Source organism: Miniopterus natalensis, chromosome 8 (assembly GCF_054644295.1).
Source record: "Miniopterus natalensis isolate mMinNat1 chromosome 8, mMinNat1.hap1, whole genome shotgun sequence".
NCBI lineage: Eukaryota > Metazoa > Chordata > Mammalia > Chiroptera > Miniopteridae > Miniopterus > Miniopterus natalensis.
In genome coordinates, this window is record NC_142088.1 from 3,460,114 (window position 1) to 3,477,697 (window position 17,584).

Sequence of the window (17,584 nt, forward strand, 5' to 3'; positions counted from 1 at the left end):
AACCAACTTCACTTGAAATCCTCTGGAGTCCCTATAAATCAGAATAACTGCTAAGTGTTAGCAGGTGGAAACCTATCATCTCCCCATGGGTAGCAATGAGTGGCGGTGGAGATAAACACTAGGACACATTTAGAGGGCACTGTCTGCAAACCCAATGAAATGACCTGTGAGATGGATCAGTAGTATCCCCAGTTTACAGATGAGACACCGGAGCCCTAAAGATGAAGCATCTCATCCTAAGTCACACAGCTAACAAAGAAAACCACCCTTATAATATACCTCACGAAACTTCCAGGTACCATAAAATATATCAACAATATCGCTCAGGGATAGGAAATCACAACACAGCATGAAAACGCATCCTCTCTGCACAACATGTTATTCTGACATGATCACTGCTGGCAGTCACTAGGATGATGCTAGGAGTGAGGCCTGCTAGGTATTCCATCCCAACAGCCATATGACTAAGTCAGGCAAGATTTCAACACGGTATTTATTCTGCAGAAGCCAGCCCTCTAAACATGAACATGCTACATGAGAATGTAACTCTCATTTAATTTACATTGCAATTTACACATGCACGAATACACATATACATACATAGGGTGTCCCCCAAAAATGTATACACTTAACAGCTGATAGCTTAAATGATGTTTCTTTTCAGATTTAACCCATTGGAATTAATAACTATCCAAAGTGTGTATACATTTTTTGGGACATCCTGGTAAATGAAAAAACATCTTTTTTTGTGCCACAACCCCTTCTGCAGTCTGGTAAAGCCTATATAACCCTTCTCAGAAGGTCTCTAAATGTAGAAAATGAAATACTTAGGAATACAATGTAAACCAATTTTAATAAAATACAGTCATATCCACGGACCTTTTAGAAAGTGGAGGGGGGGCATGAACCTAAGCTAAAAACCTCTGCCAGGCAACACATTGTCTTTTCTCCTCCCTGTCCCCCATCTCCCAAAAGGGGACATGGGGTTACTGGCTCTCTGGCAGCATCTTGAACCAGGAGAACCAAGTTCTGGGAGGACCCAGATGCCCTGGGGGGGCTGCCATACTGAATAAGCACTGTTGCCTTCTGCCTAGAAGAATGAACTTCATGTGTTCACACCCTTCTTATCTTGGCATGTTTCCTACAGGCAGATGCAGTGGGTTGAATGATGGCCTCCCAAAAGATATATCCATGTTCTAACTCCCAGAACCTGTGCCTACGAGCTGATTTGGAAAAGTCTTTGCAAACATAATTAAGGATCTTGAGACGAAACCATCCTGGATTATCTGCGTGGGCCCTAAATCAACAAGTGTCAATGATAAGAGAAGACACAGGGGAAGGAGACAGCTGTGTGAAGATGGAGGAGAGACTGGAGTGATGTGGCCACAGGCCAAGAACAACTGGAGCCACCAAACGCTGGAGGAGGCGAGAAACAGAGCCTCCCCTAGGACCTCAGGGGGGCACAGCCCTGCTGACCTGGATTTCGGACATCTAGCCTCCATGTGTGAGGGAATAAATCTCTGTTGCATAAGCCACATGGCAATTTGTCATGACAGCCCCAGGAAACAGAGTAGCAGAACCTATTTCTAATGCACACATTTTTATGATTTTCCTAAACGTTAACTAAGAATTAAACTTAAACTCCCTTTTGTGTAATGCAGTGTTAAAGATGGTGTTGTGCAGAAGCATCCCTCTAACATGAATGTCTAAACTGAATTCTCATTCCGTTTATACTGAAAACCCTCTTTATTTTCAATCCCCTCTTCATTTGGCCAATCCATTTTCCTGGAATTTAAAAATAAACCCAGGGCCCGATCTTCCCTCCATTTTGTTCTTCTATGATGCCAACAAGTGTTCAGTCCTCACTTTCTGTCCTCTGCCCAGGCTCCTCCGTGCCCTCCAACCGCCCCCTCACCCCTCAGCCCTCACCCCTCACCCTGGTACGTTCCAACTCCTCCACCACCCTTCTCCAGGTCATGCCGTCCGGAGAGCAGATGTGCCATCCAGCTTTCTGCTCACATTTCTTCCTCTACCAGCTTGGTCACTTATGCCAGGGTCCCTTGATCTGTCCACTTCCTCATCATCAAACCCCACCCTATCTCCTCTATTCCCTTATTATAGGTGACATGCTCACCAGAGATTCTGGGGGGTTAGGATGCACTAAAAATCCAATTATGATCTATCTACAACAACATAAGCAGAAGCAGGAACACAGAAGTACTCATGCCCAAAAGTGAAGCTGTAAAACACAACCAAACCCAAATCAAACAGCGCAGAAGGAGGTTTTACCTTCTCAACCTCAAGGACAAGTGACAGAAGTGAAAAGGGATGTAAGACACAGGAGCACAGGTGCCCTCTCAGGGAAAACTGCCCCCTCCCTGGGCAAGGGGGCTCAGCACAGAGCTGCTCTGCAGGGGAGACCACACACGTTTTCCCAAATGTCCCTCCTCAGACCTAAGATGATCACTCTAACGATAGTTTCAACGGGAAAAACAAAAACTATTCTGGGTCCCTAAATACTTGAGGAGTAGGTCAAGTTTAACTGATCTTCATGACACATCTATCTACACAATGAGTTATCTGCAACTATAAAAATGATCATTACAGACTCATGATGTGGAAACATATATGATGAAATAACAGAGACAAGATATAAATTATACATACACTGACGTGTGCATTACATATGTATCCTTTAATGTTCGCCTACCAAAACAATCTGAAGGGAACATGAAAAAGAGAAACAGCTGCTGAGCTACTGTGGGATTTTCTCTTTCCTACTTTAAATTTCCTCTAAAATCATTATTACGATTTAAACACTTCAAGTAATAAATAAGCAGCCCAGCATGGGACACACAGTTGGTCGCATCACAGAATGAGACGCACCTGCTGGCTCTTCCCACGCTGTTCTCTCTGCAAGCGACATCTCCCTGTGCCAGCTCACCTGTCCCCTTCTGGGAAGCTCCCACTGCCCGGGCCCTTTCTCACCACTCTCCCGGTATTTTGCACCTTCTATTATACTTGCCACAGGGACTACAATTATTTCTTTTCATGTCCAGCAGGCTGTGAAGTCTGTGCACAGGGAACATGTTTATCCGCCTGTCTGCCCTCGGGCACCCAGTAGAGGGTTTGCCACAACGCAGGATTGTTGAAAGGAGGAAAAACGAGTCTTTCTACACCATGAGTTTTTCCAGTTGGTTTCTGTTTGATCTCAGCAATCAAGTTGCCAGGGTAAAGCTGTACTGTTGTCATATTATTCCTATATTCTCCGGGGGTGAAGAAGTAGTTTTCAAGCTGCCAAACTTGCTGGAAACATACACTCTCTCTCTCACACACACACACACACACATGCACACACGCTCGAGAAAGAGAGCGAGAAAAGGAGCTGGCTCCTCCCACAGCTGCTACCAGAATCCAGACACAGTCGAGGAAGCTCCTGGCTCCTGCTCACTCCAGCTCTCACGGCAGCGGTCAGGCCAACCTATGGGGCTGGCCCTCAGGATCGGCCACAATAAGGGACGTTTGTCCTGCAGGCTTTGCAAAGAACAGCAAGTGTGGAAGGCAAGATGTAAGGAGGTGTGTGTGACCGATGGATTTTTAGTGCATCCTAAGGAGCCTGTGCTCGTTTAGTGTCACGTGAGTGTTCCAAACGTGGCTACACCTCAAAATCATGTAAAGCACTCCTAGCCCAGTGGTTTAGTTGGTTGAGCACCGTCCCATGCACCAAAGGGTCGCCAGTTCAATTCCCTGTCAGGGCACATGCCTGGGTTTCAGGTTCGATTCCGGGCCGGGCTGCATAAGGGAGGCAGCCAATTAGTCTCTCTCACATTGATGTTTCTCTCTTTCTCCCTCTCTCTCTCTTTCTCTCTCCCCGCCCTTCCTTTCTCTCCAAAATCAATAAAAATATATTTTTAAAAACTTATGGAAAGCTTAAAAAAAAATCACCCATGTGTAAAACAGCACCAGAATCTCTGGGGATGGTGCCAGAAACCTTCTTGAAGTACCACAGGGTGCTCAAGCATAGCCAAGTTTAGAAAACACTGCCCCAAAGGAGCGGAGGCCACGGCATGAACAGGAAGACCTTAGAGTCCTACCTTTGAAGAATGGACAGGTCTACAGAGAGAACTGGGGAGAGGGCACCAGACTGAGGGGCCCCATGAAGACCAGGCAACCTGTGCACAGGGCATTCATTGCTTACAAAGAGCAGGCTTGGCTGGAGCAGGTCTGTGTTGGGGGGAGGGTGGGAGGGGGGGAGGGCCTGGGAGCACAGATACCTGGACTGCATTAGGTAAGAAATGAGGAGGAACCCAATGATTTACAGTGCTTTTAAAAATGGGCAGAATGACTCTTTTTAATGGTTTTATATTTCAGGTATATTCCAGTAAAACTTGTCTTTCCTCTTCAAGGTCCAACTCAACTGCAGTTGCTGCCATGACCCAAAGGGTAAGAGTGAAACAATCAGACTGCACCAGGCCCAGTGAAGTCCAGAGTAATCCACAGTGACTTGTTTAATTAGAAGTTACTTTTCAACAAACAGAAAAAGTAAGCTACATTTCATTTAAGTAATATACGTAAACGAAACTAAAAGAAAAATTTCTAATTAAGTACCAAATGACATACTAAATTAATTTGGTTCATTGCTTTCAATTCCCTCATTGAGTAGATAAACAGAGAGTGCTGTGATCATGTTAATAGCAAACACATCATGCCCACGCTGTGCTGACTCATTTAAATCCTTAGGACAACCCCACAAATGGGTACTTCAATTATTATCCCCATTTCTCAGATGATGAAACTGAGGCTCACAGTCATTAAGTGCCTTGTCCAAGGTCACTCAGCTAGTTCCCAGGCGTCCCCTCTGAGCACTGCTGAGTGGTCTTCAGAGACAAAGGACTATATTGCCTGGCCCAGCTGTCTAGGCTCTGACACGTGACAGGAAATACAGATCCTAGACATTCAAAGACAGTCCCTGATTCCTCTGGGAAACCCAAACTTTGGAAATACCACACAGCACATAATTTTCCCCCATAAATGAAGTAAAAGGTAATTAATTGAACATGTCACACCAGGAGTCCAAAAACACACATCCTTTCCACGGGCGCCTTCCCTCCCCTCCCCCCGCTCTCTTCCTTCTGGCTGCTCAGCCAACTCTCACTGTGTGGGGGGACCCACAGACTGACTGAGGGAAGGTGTCCAACCCCCAACCTGGGCAACTGAACATGTGCCTCGGCCAAACCACAGCTGCTGCTCGTCCCAGGGCCAACATGTCGCCCAAAGCCAGCATCACAGCCTGAGAGGTCCATGGCAGAGGGCTCAGACAAGGCTCCCAAGTCACAGAGTGACGAGTGGGTGGTGGTGCGACAGCAGGTGGCCAGGGCCACCCTGACTGGAGTGAAGAGCTCCAGGGAGTGAAACTTCCACCGAGAGCCACCGTCCTCTGTTAGGCAATGTGAGTGGGAATGTCTCACAATCCCCATGTGCTCCAGGCTCCTTGCCCTTCAAGCGACACAGGCCAGGGCGCAGCCCACACCTGCATGCCCTCAGCCCCTGACCTGCTTCTTGCCGTCCAGGAGCACCTGTGTCCGCCTCAGATGACGAGCCCTTTGTCCGACTAAGTTTAGAAAACCTTCACTAAATTGAATTCCGCTGATTCTGCCTCCTTAAAAGGAACAGAGCCTCAGCCATTGGCCACCATAAAGTCAGTCTCTGAGGTGAAGAGGTCTAGTTTCTGAAAGTGGAAGGGTCCAGCGACAGGCTCCTGGTAAAGGGCCAGCGTGGAGCCGCCTGAGTCTCGCCCTGTGCAATGTGACCAGGATGCGTAAGTTGCTTTCTAGGAAGCATCTCTCATGGATTGCTCAATTCCCCAGTGTTCTTCAATACTGTCATTGAGTTCCCAAGTCACGCAAAACAAAGACCGGCGCCGGGACAAGGAGAGCAGGTTAACTAACCGCCGGCACTGCCCTGCTCTACACCCAGCCCCTTCTGTCCTACCGAGGGGATCCAGCCAGGTGTCCACACCCCTGGCCCGGCCACAGCAAAGCCCCTGTCCTACCTCCTCACACGCATTCTGGCCACCTCTTCCCTGCAGATCTAATCTCCAACAGCAGCCAGACTCACAGCCAAAACCCACTCATACCACACCCCCAGCTTTAAAAATCTTAATGGCTTCCCAATACATTTGGCAAAAAAGTCTTAACCCACCACAGCCTGGAAAGTACTTCACCCCCGACTTCTGCTTACCTCACACACCTGTTCCCTTTGGCAGGAACCACTTGCACCCCAGACACTTGGCACTGCCGGCCACAATCCTTCTCAGCCCGGGAAGGCCTTCCCTGACCCCGCCCACTGCTGCAGCCGAGCTCTCTCCTGCATGGCCTGCTGTTCCGCGTCTGCACTACCTGCCGCACTATATGCTGCATTAAGGAAGGTTTGGTCCACTGAAAGCGTTCTGCTGAGTGACACCAGTGACAGGAACAGGACCCACATCATCATGGAACTAGTGCTGACCAAGTCACTCTTCAACAAGTACTTATGAGCACCTACTGTGTGCTGGCACTTGGGGAAAGCTGTGAACAAAATAGTCAAAAATCCTTGCTCTCATGCAGCACATATGACAGCATTACAACAAAATAAATACAGTCAAGTGACTCTCAGGGAAACGTGGCAAGGGTGGGGGGCAGTGTGAGAACAGAGCTATACTGTACCCCACCACTTTTATTTGTTTTTGCCTCATTTTGAAATTTTAAGTCACATTAAAGAAGGTGATGACATTTCATCAAGTCTTTATTAAAATAGGACATAGGTTAAAAGTGATGAAAATACAGCCCTGGCCGGTGTTGCTCGATGGTTAGAGCATTGTCCTGCGCACCAAAGGGTCATGGGCTTGATTCCCAGTCAAGGGCCCATACCTGGGTTGCAGGTCAGGTTCGATCCCTGGTCCCAGTCGGGGTACGTGCAGGAGGCAACCAATGGATAAGTCTCTCTCACATCGATGTTTCTCTCTCTCTCTCTCTTTCTTCCCCTCCCTCTCTCCCTGCCTTCCACTCTCTCTAAAAATCAATGGAAAAAATATCCTCTGCTGAGGATTAACAACAACAAAAACAAACACATTAAGATAACAAAGGTTATTTCATAATAAAAGGGTCAGTCTAATAAGAATATAAAATAATTCTAAATCTGTATGGAATCAATAATAGCCCTCCAAATACATAAAGCAAAAACTAACGAATGAAAACAAAAAACAGGTAAGTCTACAGTCACGGTAGATTTTAATAAATTTCACTCAATAACGAAAAGGACAAGCAGAAAATAAATCAGGAGGTTATAAAAGATTTGAGGAAAATGACTAAACGTGTCCTCATCAACTGCAGAAAGAACTACCTAATCCAAGTTCTGCTCACATGTACATGGAACATTTATAAAAACCAACAGGTCATAAAGTCTCAATAATTTCCAAAGATCAGAATCACAGAGCATGTTGTCTGATCACAACTGAATTAAGCTATAAATCAGCAACAATACAACTAGAAAATTTCCCCAAGTGCCATTAAATCAGGAAATACATCAGAAATGGACACAAAAGAATATACAGTATGAGTCGACTTACATCAAATACCTGAAACAGTCAAAACTCATCTACAGTATCAGAAGTCAAGCCAGTGGTTACCTGTGGGGAAGGGAGCTTCTGGGGGAACTAGATACATCCATCACCTGACTACCTCGTGGTTATACAACAAACTCTGTACTTGTATTTATACACTTCTTGGTATGGAAGTCATATTTCAATTAAAAAATTTATTTAAAATATATAGTTTCAGTAAAACAGAAATGTTGCTTTAACAAACTCCTTTGAAAAATTATGGTAGTAAAAATATACCTTCAGCAAAAATCTGTAAATTTTGTGATCCTAAAACTGAAAATAATTTAAAAATGTGTTAAATGTGTTAGTCCCTGGCCGCATGGCTCAGGCGGTTGGAGCATGTCCCATGCACCAAAAGGCTTCAAGTTCCACTCCTAGTCAGGGCACATACTTAGGTTGGGGTTCGATCCCCAGTCAGGACGAGTACAGGATGTAACCAATCGATGTTTCCCTCACATTGATGTTTCTCTCTCCCCCTCCCTCTCTCAAAAAAATCAATAAAAACATATCCTCAGGTGAGGACTGAGAAAATAATAATAAATAAATAAATACATGTTAGATCATGAAAAACATTTTACCTGGTAACTGCAGTGCACTATTAGTGTATGAAATCTTAAAAAAAAGAAAGGACAAAGCACTAAAACTATTACAGCCCATGAGGGTGGGGGGTGGGGAGTAACTTTGAACCCTATAGATACAGTGCTGACTATCTGAAAGCACACGAAAAAAAATCAGTTCATAAAGAGAAATACAAATGCATGATGGACCATGAGAAATGTTTGGCCTCAATTTGCTTTGGTCACTGAAGAAACAAATTACCATTTTTAAACTATGAAAGTGGCAAAGATATTCTAAAATGTGAACACGTGGTGTTTGCAAAAGAATAGAAAAACCACTTTTGTGAAACCTTGTTGATATTTCTAAGGGCAATTTGGCAATAATATACCAAAAGTCTTCTAGTCTTCATAAATTAGTATTAACATGTTTAATCACCAAAAGCATACGATGTCATGTTATTGCAGAGGCCAGGACACAAAGCTGGCAAGTCCCCTTTTCTCTTCATGCTGCTATGTTTTTGGCCTTTTCGGGGGGTGGCCCACTGTCTGCCCTACCCCCCACCTTGTGAAAGCACCTCCTGCCACTGCCCTACCTATCAGGAATCTAAAGGCAATCGCTCTGTTGTTAGCTTCATCCCAGCTCTCTGTTCTTAAAGAACAAGAAGAGAGGCAGACCCCTGTCCAGTTACATGAGACTCAGTCATGCCACTTCTTCCATCAAGCCTGTCTCAAAACCTCTCCTCTCCCCCAAGGACCTCTGCCCATCTCCCTTAGAACTTTCTTATCCCAAGGGTCCTTGCTTCTTTATGGTACAGTTCCCTGGCAATCTTAGAGAGGAATAAAAATAGAGTCTTTTCTAATGTGAAGCAAATTTACTGATGCTTCACAGCCATGAGAGGTTCCCATCTGTTGGCTGATTCATGGTAACAGCAGCTTTCTCTGGTGGTCTGTACCAGGCAAGCAATTTTAGTACAAGCTGTAGAGTTTGGAAATCACTACTGGAATAGTTGGAAAACCAAATGAGATATTCCAGGAAGTGTGGTAGCTTCCGGGCGAATTCATTCATTCATTCTGCACTCACTCCCTGCGCTCAGGCACCACCTTCCAGGAGGGCACGGCCTGCTGGAGAGACGCCTGCGTACAGAATCCTGCCGTTCACTGCATGGTAAGGGACAGGTTCAGAGGTCAGGCAGTAAACATCGCAGGGGGCGAGAAATGGAACAGATCATTAAGTGTGAATTTTAAGCAAAGAAAATATTTGTATCACCTACAGCCTCAGTGCCTGGAACTTACTGACTCCACGGAACTGTGACGGGGGACTGGGCACCAACACGCCCCATCCGTCTCCATATGCCATGTGTCATCACAGAGCACTTGGGGTGAGCTCCCTTATCTTGGAATGTTCCTGGGGAACCTAAGTATGAATCTTCCTCTTGCCTTTCACCACACCCTCAGATGAAAAGGCAGTTTTAGAGCACTAACAAAACAGAAAGTGAATGTGAGAGAGCAGGTCCTCTGCCCTGAGGGCTGGAAATCACCCAGGACTGCCAGCCAGGAATGGGGTTCCAGAGGTTCCCTCTGGAAGTCAAATATCTGGCCCTCTGAACACACTGTCCCACAGAGGGGAGATAGATGTCGGCCTTCATTCTCAGATCAGGCTGACAAAGCTCCACAGTAACTTGTGCAGTTCCAAAGTGCATAGTTTGTCCCTAGTATTTTTACTGAGAATTCCCATACAATTCACCCGTTTAAAGCATACAATTCAGGGTTTTCAGCACATTCGAAAAGTTGTGCAACCATCTCCCACATCTAATTTTAGAACAGTTTGTCACCCTCAAAAAAAAAAAAATCCTGCACGCTTTAGCAGGCACTCCTTCCTCCTCAGCCCCCAAAGCCACTAATCTACTTCCTGTCTCTACAGATTTGCCTACTGTGGACAGTTCACAGAAACAGGATCATAAAGTATGTGGCCATTTGTGTCTGGCTTCTTTCACTCAGCATAATATTTTCAAGGTTCATCCAAGTTGCAGCAAGTACCAGTACCTCATTTATTTTTCAAAAGCTTTTAAAAAGCTTATATTTTTCTACCTCAAATGGAGTTCCATTTCTAAGAATTTATACTATGAAAATAATCAGAAATGCACAAAAGGATTTGTGTGCAAATGTACATCATAACATTACTTATGGTAGGAAAAAATCAAATGTTTAATACAGAGACTGGATACATAAACTTATACATTTATATGATGGAATACTAAGCAATGTCATTAAGTAAAATTTTAAAGGATATTACAAGAGAAAAAGCACATTGTTAAGTGAAGAAAGTCAAAAATTGTATTTTATAAAATGTATTTGGTAGGACATAAACCAAAATATATTACCAGGTATACTTGGGCAACAGGAATATGGGTGATTTCAAATGTCCTATTTATAGTCATACACTTCAAGTTTTTCTTCAGTAACTTGAAAGATAAAAAAACTGTCTTTAATAACATTTTTCTACTGGGACAGAAACAGCTTTTGGCACGTGAAAAAAAGGCCAGAGTCAAACTCAGCCCCTCGCATTTTCATGTTATACATATAATTATATTATGTATATGAAAATAAAACTAAACCGATCAATAAGTTCTTTTAAAAAGTTGTGAAAAACAGAAAAAAGACAATAAATATAAAGCAGAAACTGAATTAGGTAACAAATAAATGGGATTGATCAATAATTCATAACTGGTTCTCTTAAAAAAAAAAAAAGGCAGGGTTTAAAAAACCTGACAAGAAAAACAAAGCTAAATGAATAAAATTAGAAATGTAAACAGGGATCTAACCAGAGACACAAATGTCTTTACGACAGATCATTTAAAGTAAGTGCTCTCGAACTTTCAGGAAACAATCAATTCTAAAGCTATGTAAAATGTTCCAACACATAAAATCATAACAAGTTACTAAATGAATTTTATGGGGCTATTTTAACTCTCAAAGCAAAACACAGCAAAGGCTACCTTCCCACACCAAAAGTAAAGCACACACATGGACGGAAAATTCTAAACCCAAAATCTGGTTGTAAAGTTCAACATTACCAAGAAAAATTTATTGTTAGGAAATGTACAAATACCTAAAACAAATTGGTCGCCTACATTAATGCTCAAAACACTCCAATGAAATTCAACACCTATTTTTACTAAAAACTCTAAAAGCCACTAATCAAACAATAATCATTTACGTGGTTTAAGATGTCTCCCCCAGTCACTAAGTAAACAATAAAACTCACCGAGAAAAAGCTAAAACTATTCCAAGTAAAATGAAAAGGAAGATAAGAGAAACCCTCAGGGAAGGCTAATTCGATAAGCCACAAAGCAAAACCAAGAGCAGTTAGTTACATCAACACAAAGTAGAAATTTAAATGGAGAAAGGAAAATCCCAGTTGTATCAGCAACATCAATAATCAATCCATTGATAAATAAGATGAAACAAAACCTGGAAGTATCTGAAAGTAAAACTAACTCAAAATGTCAGATCCTAAACATGAAGAAAATTACCCACCTTGACCGTTATGTAAGAATTGAAAAAAAAAATAGGGAGCACACTTTATGTCTAAATGAGACAGCTTAATATAAAGAGAACTATTTTTAAATACTCCATTCTGGACACTGAAGTCATACCTTATAGGTTCTAAAGTCAGCTCCTGAAGCCAAAATGGGCAAGTCATATAAGAAACGCTACACAGCCATTAAAAAATACGATGAACATTCAGATCAGGCAACACAGGGAAATGATCACCATGAATTGTCAAGAGGAAAAAAAAAGCAAACACAAAATGGTCCCTATGATCTCACGGTAGATGTGGGTGAAAATATAGATATTTAGAAATAAAGGCAAATACTCCAGAGTGTGCAGTTGCGACCTGTCCGGGTGGGGAAATCACATGATTTTATGCACTTAGAACTTGTGCAGAAAGTACAACAAAATCTTTATAAACTGGGGAAGGGAGCAGTTTAAAAGTAAAAAAGAAAAGAAATACACCAAAATATCAAACATTCTATTTTTTTGAAGTGGCCTAATTATGGCTATTTTTAATTGCTTCAACATACTTCTCTGTATTTTCCAAATTTTCTACACTGATCATGAAAAACAAGCCTCTGTGTAAAACTTAGAGAAATGTAAAACTAGAACATGTTAAACAATCTCATCCGGGCCCTCCTGTTCTTTTGTGCTTACAAGTACCAAAGTCTCAGTTACTCTCCAACCACAGTATTATACTCAGCAATAAATTCTATGTTTACCAAGAATCATTCCCATCAGAGTGAACAGGATGAAAAAGTCTGAACTGCTCATGTTTGTTCAAATTAGGAAGGAAAACCAGATGTGGTGAAGAATCAGGGAGGTGTGTGTCCAGCGTCTTACCGTAAAACTGTTGTTGACGTTTTTGGTGCTGGATTCAGCCACGCTGGCATCTGTCAGGTCCACCTCATCAAATATGATTGACTGGGGAGACACAGGGACCACGGTCAGCAGGAGGCTAAGGCCCCCAAGGTGGAGGAGATCCTAAGCCCTGGCCCAATGCTGCCCACCACTCTCCTCAACCCCAGCCAAATGCCCACTGACACAAAGGGCCCTGAAACTGGAGGCTTGCTGCCTAAGTGAGTGCTGACAGCATCCCCCCATCTAGCCCCAGGTATGGCTCCGTGATTTTTTTTTAAAACAGGGAGTTCATTAGTGATTGCATTAGTGGAGAAAATAATAATAATAATGCAAGTCTGTGTTTCTTTTCTGTAACACCAGAGTTTCACTTTTAAATGTGAAATATATGCTCAGATGGGGTCCACCTGAGACAGCAGGGCTCTGGACTGAGGATCCTGTCCTTGTGGCTCTACACCTTCTCCAGTAAGCACATCTGGAAGAAAGGTCCCCACTAAAACAAATGATTCTAGGGGAAGAGAGACTGACCCAAAGAGAAGGAATCAGGCTGTGAAAGAAAAACAGGGAGCGAAGTGGAGAGAATCTAGTCCTGCAGAGAGACAGTCAGGCTCCAGAAAAGGGATGGAAACTAGGCCTGGGAACACCCCCCATTTCCTCTCCTCTTCCCCAAATCCCTCATCACAGTCCCCACCTCCTGTTAACCTTACCGGCCTCTAAGAGGACTCCATCGGGAACCCCTAAAGGAAATACTAATAATTCAGAAAAGAGCCTCAGCCTTTTAAGTAACCTCCCCCAACCCCCTAAGGCCACAGACCTAAAATAACTATAAGGGTGGTTGTTTTTTTAAACGAGGAACATGGTCAGAACCCTTTATAAACACGGTGCTCTGTTCAGTTTCAAACTGTAACACACTAACTCTCTAGGGATACACCTCAAAATGCAAATGATTCAGGTTCCAGATTTTCTTAAAACCGAATATCAGTATTGACAGCAATACTGACACAAAAACACGAGTGTTCAGAATACCAAAAACTAGCTCTGCAAGCACACAGGTGCCTGAACCACATGTGACCACACTCCTTTAAACATGGCGGTAACTTAGTGACTCCCACTGGCTCCTCCTCTTTCCCCGAGCATCTGCCCGGTGACCCCAGATGGCAAGATGGAAGGGTCCCTGCTGGGAAGCCCAGGGACAAAGATCGATTGCTCACACACCAAGAAGCCCAGTGCATTTCAAAAATACTTGGTGTTAGTTTCACGGGTGTATACTCATCTCCAAACTCATCAAGTGTCTACATTAAGTATCTGCAGCTTCTTGTATGCCAATTATACCTCAATAAAGTAATTTTTTAAGAAGACACTTTAATCCATAGGAGATGTGTAAGCCTGTGACCCCTAATCCTGCTGCAGGAAAGATAACCAGCTGTAGCATGGTTATTTCTATGACATTTCTCCTTCCCCAATGGTGACATACAACATAAAAAAAGAATAAAAATCAATGTTTATAAGCACTAAAACATGCCTTGAGACAAATAAAACCTAGTACCCAAGAGTATTATGAGAAACTCTCTGGAAAAAACAGCTCTTAGAAGGAAGGTTTTCCTCAGATGAGGACCCAGCACCCCAACTCCCCTGCAGGTCCCTGCATGTCTTCTTCCGTGAAGTGTCCTGCACTGCGCCTCACCTTTGCAGTCTTTGCGTAGTACAGCGTTCGCCCTCGCAGCTTGAAGTACCTCCGTTTGGATCGCTGGAATGAACTGTTCTGTTTGGTCAGCATCCCCTCTTTGATGATGGTCTGAAAGCACAGAAAGGAACTCATGAGCATGTGTTTTATGGCACGGCTGCGCTCGTCCACCCAAGCTGCACGCTGACGGTCTGGTACACTCGCGTCTCTAACTGCTGACAGCCTAACAGAAATATTTCTCACACTCTCCCCGGACCTTGACCTATGGACGGGCCGAGCGCTGCCGGGGGAGGGCTAACCCAATCCTCTGCGGGGCCATGGCATGCCTGAGGGTGGGGGTTTCAGAGGCCCAAGGTGTGCCCTGGATATGCCCGGGGGAGCAGCAGAAAGAGACAGGAAGGCTGGAAGGGCCACAGCAAGCGGCCCAGGCCAGTGCATTCTCCAACTGCAGCATTTGGTATTTTTTAGCTATTCTTGGCCCTGTCTCCTTGCTCTCTGGCCTCCTGCCATTTCTCAGGGTCCTGTTGCCAAGACTGTCGACGTAGTTTGCTGTGGGGTTCAGCAAGGCTCCAGGCCTGTGCCCCACTCAGTCCCCACCCGTATCCCCACGCCACACGGCATCTGCCCACACTGTGAGAGGTGAGTGGACGCCAAAGTCACTAAAACTTGTACCCTCCTGTAGTCTGATCACCACCATGAAACAGGAGTTCTGTTAAGAGAATCAGGAGGTGGACAGCAGTCCACTCGCATGTCTCCGTGAAAACCAAGAGCGGGCACGGCCTCTCCTAGAGCTGTTTCCCTCACACTGTATCCTGTGGGCTGGGCACCTAATGGGCCACAGGGGCCCTGCGGACCACTCAGAAGTTAAATGCTCCAGGAGCTACCTGGTCATCGACACGGGGAACCACTTGGAGCCACTAACACAGTCAAAACTAATAAACAAGATGCATGAGCAAGAGCCTGGCTCTCAGTGTCTACAAGGCATGTTTTGGCCGACCTAACAGAAATGTCTATTCTACACAGAGTCTCATCATGGAATGCAGGCAGAATATACAAAAATTCTGTTAAAGGGCAAGAATATTGGTTCAGAGAAGCTTCTGTTTAATTACCTAATCCCATATAGTTTTGCACTTTAATTTTTTTTTAAAGTATCTGTACGAACCACCTGGGCTTCTGGGGCCACCTCACATGATATGAGATGAAACTAGACAGAAACTTCCATCACTCAAATGCAGCAGAAGGCAAGAGCAGAGTGCCGGTCATCTGGTCGCTCCATCAGCCCACTCCTAACCAGGGAGTGAATGGAGCTCGGGATGCAGTGTTACCTGCCCCAGAGGACAATGCTTTAGAAAGCCCCCGCCCCACACATACCACTCACACCTGGCTGTGTGGAAGGACCCCCACCAAAGCAGCATGGCAGTCCAGGGTATCCTGGGAATGCAGGCAGAGTGCTCCTCTCCCACCCCACTACAGGACGGGACTCTGTGAGCTTCCTGGGCACAGGCTAGCTCACAGCCACAGGCCAGGTGTGATGGAAGTTGTGCCATGGGGCCAGCCTAGCGGTATGAACAGCAATGCTCCCCAACTCCCAAGAGAACCAACCCAGGAGAAAACCTACTGAGGAACCCACCTACTTACTCTGTGATGTGCACCTGCACCTTTACTTATGAGAAGGTCACCCACCTGCTCTCCCGGGGAACTGCGCCAGAAGAGAGGAACACACCATTACCCAGTGGTCAAGAAGAGAGACACACCACTACAGCCACAGAGTCTGAAACCTCCATCCTTGACTGAATAAGGCCTGGCTTTTGGAAGTACGGAGACATGTGCTGAACCAGAACCAGGCTGACCCCAGGCAGGGAGAAAGCCCAACCTCGATCCCAGCAGCTCGAGAGAGAAGCCAGCCTGCAATATGGAAAACCTCCCAGGCTGTTTCCTAACCTTCCTTGCAGACCCAAGTATACATGTGACTGACGCTCACTTCAACATGCTCTCCAAAGACACAGGCCAGCCAGTCTGTGCACAGCAGCACAGAGCCTCGGACGCCTGCACCACATGGCAGGAGGGCCTTTCCTCTGGCCCCACAGGGCTCCCTCACAAGCACAAGGGCCGCTCCTTGCCCACTCGTCTTCCTTACCTCTGCAGGGGAAGGAATCGCTTCCATCTCTTTCCTAAATGCAATTTAAAAAAATTAAGAAGAACAAAACCAACGAACACACACCCAGAAAAGTTGTAGTTATCTTTAAAGATAAACACTGGAGTATTTTTTCTTGCATCTCCTGCTACGCATTTCACCCATAAGAAAAGCAAAATTAAAACACAATCCACACACACACACACATCTTTCAGAAAGCGGATGAGCTGATCGTGGGCTACCCAAGGAGAGCTGCTGTTCTATTTATAGAACATGAGTGCTCAGAAAAAGACTGGTGGGTTTCAGCGGAAAAGGCTGGGGAAGAGATAAAGTTGCTATTTCTTTGAAGCTTTCTCAGAAATTACATTTCTTCTCCTAATTCGCTGCTCATGAATACTATAGATTTTGTTGCAGAATATTTTTAAACATTCAGTCAAAAGCAATGAACTAAAAGTGGTCAAGAAAATAACACTTCTGAATAACCTGCTACGTTCTGCACCAGGCAGCCTGTAACGGGCACCCACAGGAAACTGCTGGCAGGGCTCCTCCTTTCACCCCACAGAGCAGAGAACCAGAGCCAAACACCAGATCTCAAGCGCAGCTCGCTGCTCAGGGCGTGCTGGGTGGCCAGGCTCTCCGAACCATCCTGTCACATTCTTTGCACAAACAAGAGAGCCAACTCTGTCCTACAAGCAATCCAGGGCACCTTCATTACCACCAGGGGCAAGAAAGGGCAGATTTTTGACACACACGGTGCCCCAAGAGGGAAGGCATCACAGAGCAGGTCTCAGAAGATGAGCAGGGGTCCAGCAGGGCAGGCAGAGGGCCTGAAATCATCAGAGGCTGCAGAGCCCCAGAGGGCCAGGCCCAGATCACTGACAGCCAGGCCTGTGAGCCACAGGTCAAGGGGTGGCGGGTCTCCCTCATATACATATACTTCTGATTGATGACTGTGGTCACAGTGTGGACCAAAAAGGGAGGGGGTGAAACCTGGAGGCAGGAAGAATACTCCAGAAACTCTTGTAAAAGGGCAGCCAGCAACGAGCGTCTGCAAAGAAGGGACATGACACGGGCATGCGTGTTAGGGGAGAAGACCCACCACGGACGGAGGCAGGGAGGCAGGACGGAAAGCCAGGAGGACTCCGGCGGGGGGGATC

At 45.1% G+C, this 17,584-nt stretch overlaps 1 protein-coding gene across 2 annotated transcripts in view; it reads right to left on the reverse strand.

Moving 5' to 3' along the window:
- Window positions 1–17,584, reverse strand: part of DGKD (diacylglycerol kinase delta) — an 82,641-nt gene that overhangs the window by 46,960 nt on the left and 18,097 nt on the right. For both annotated transcript variants that reach the window (XM_087819508.1, XM_087819507.1), the window contains exons 2-3: window positions 14,294–14,404; window positions 12,595–12,675 (exon numbers count right to left, since the gene is read on the reverse strand). In XM_087819508.1, the coding sequence (XP_087675634.1) occupies window positions 12,595–12,675; window positions 14,294–14,404 (192 nt within the window). The remainder of the gene's footprint in view (window positions 1–12,594; window positions 12,676–14,293; window positions 14,405–17,584) is intronic.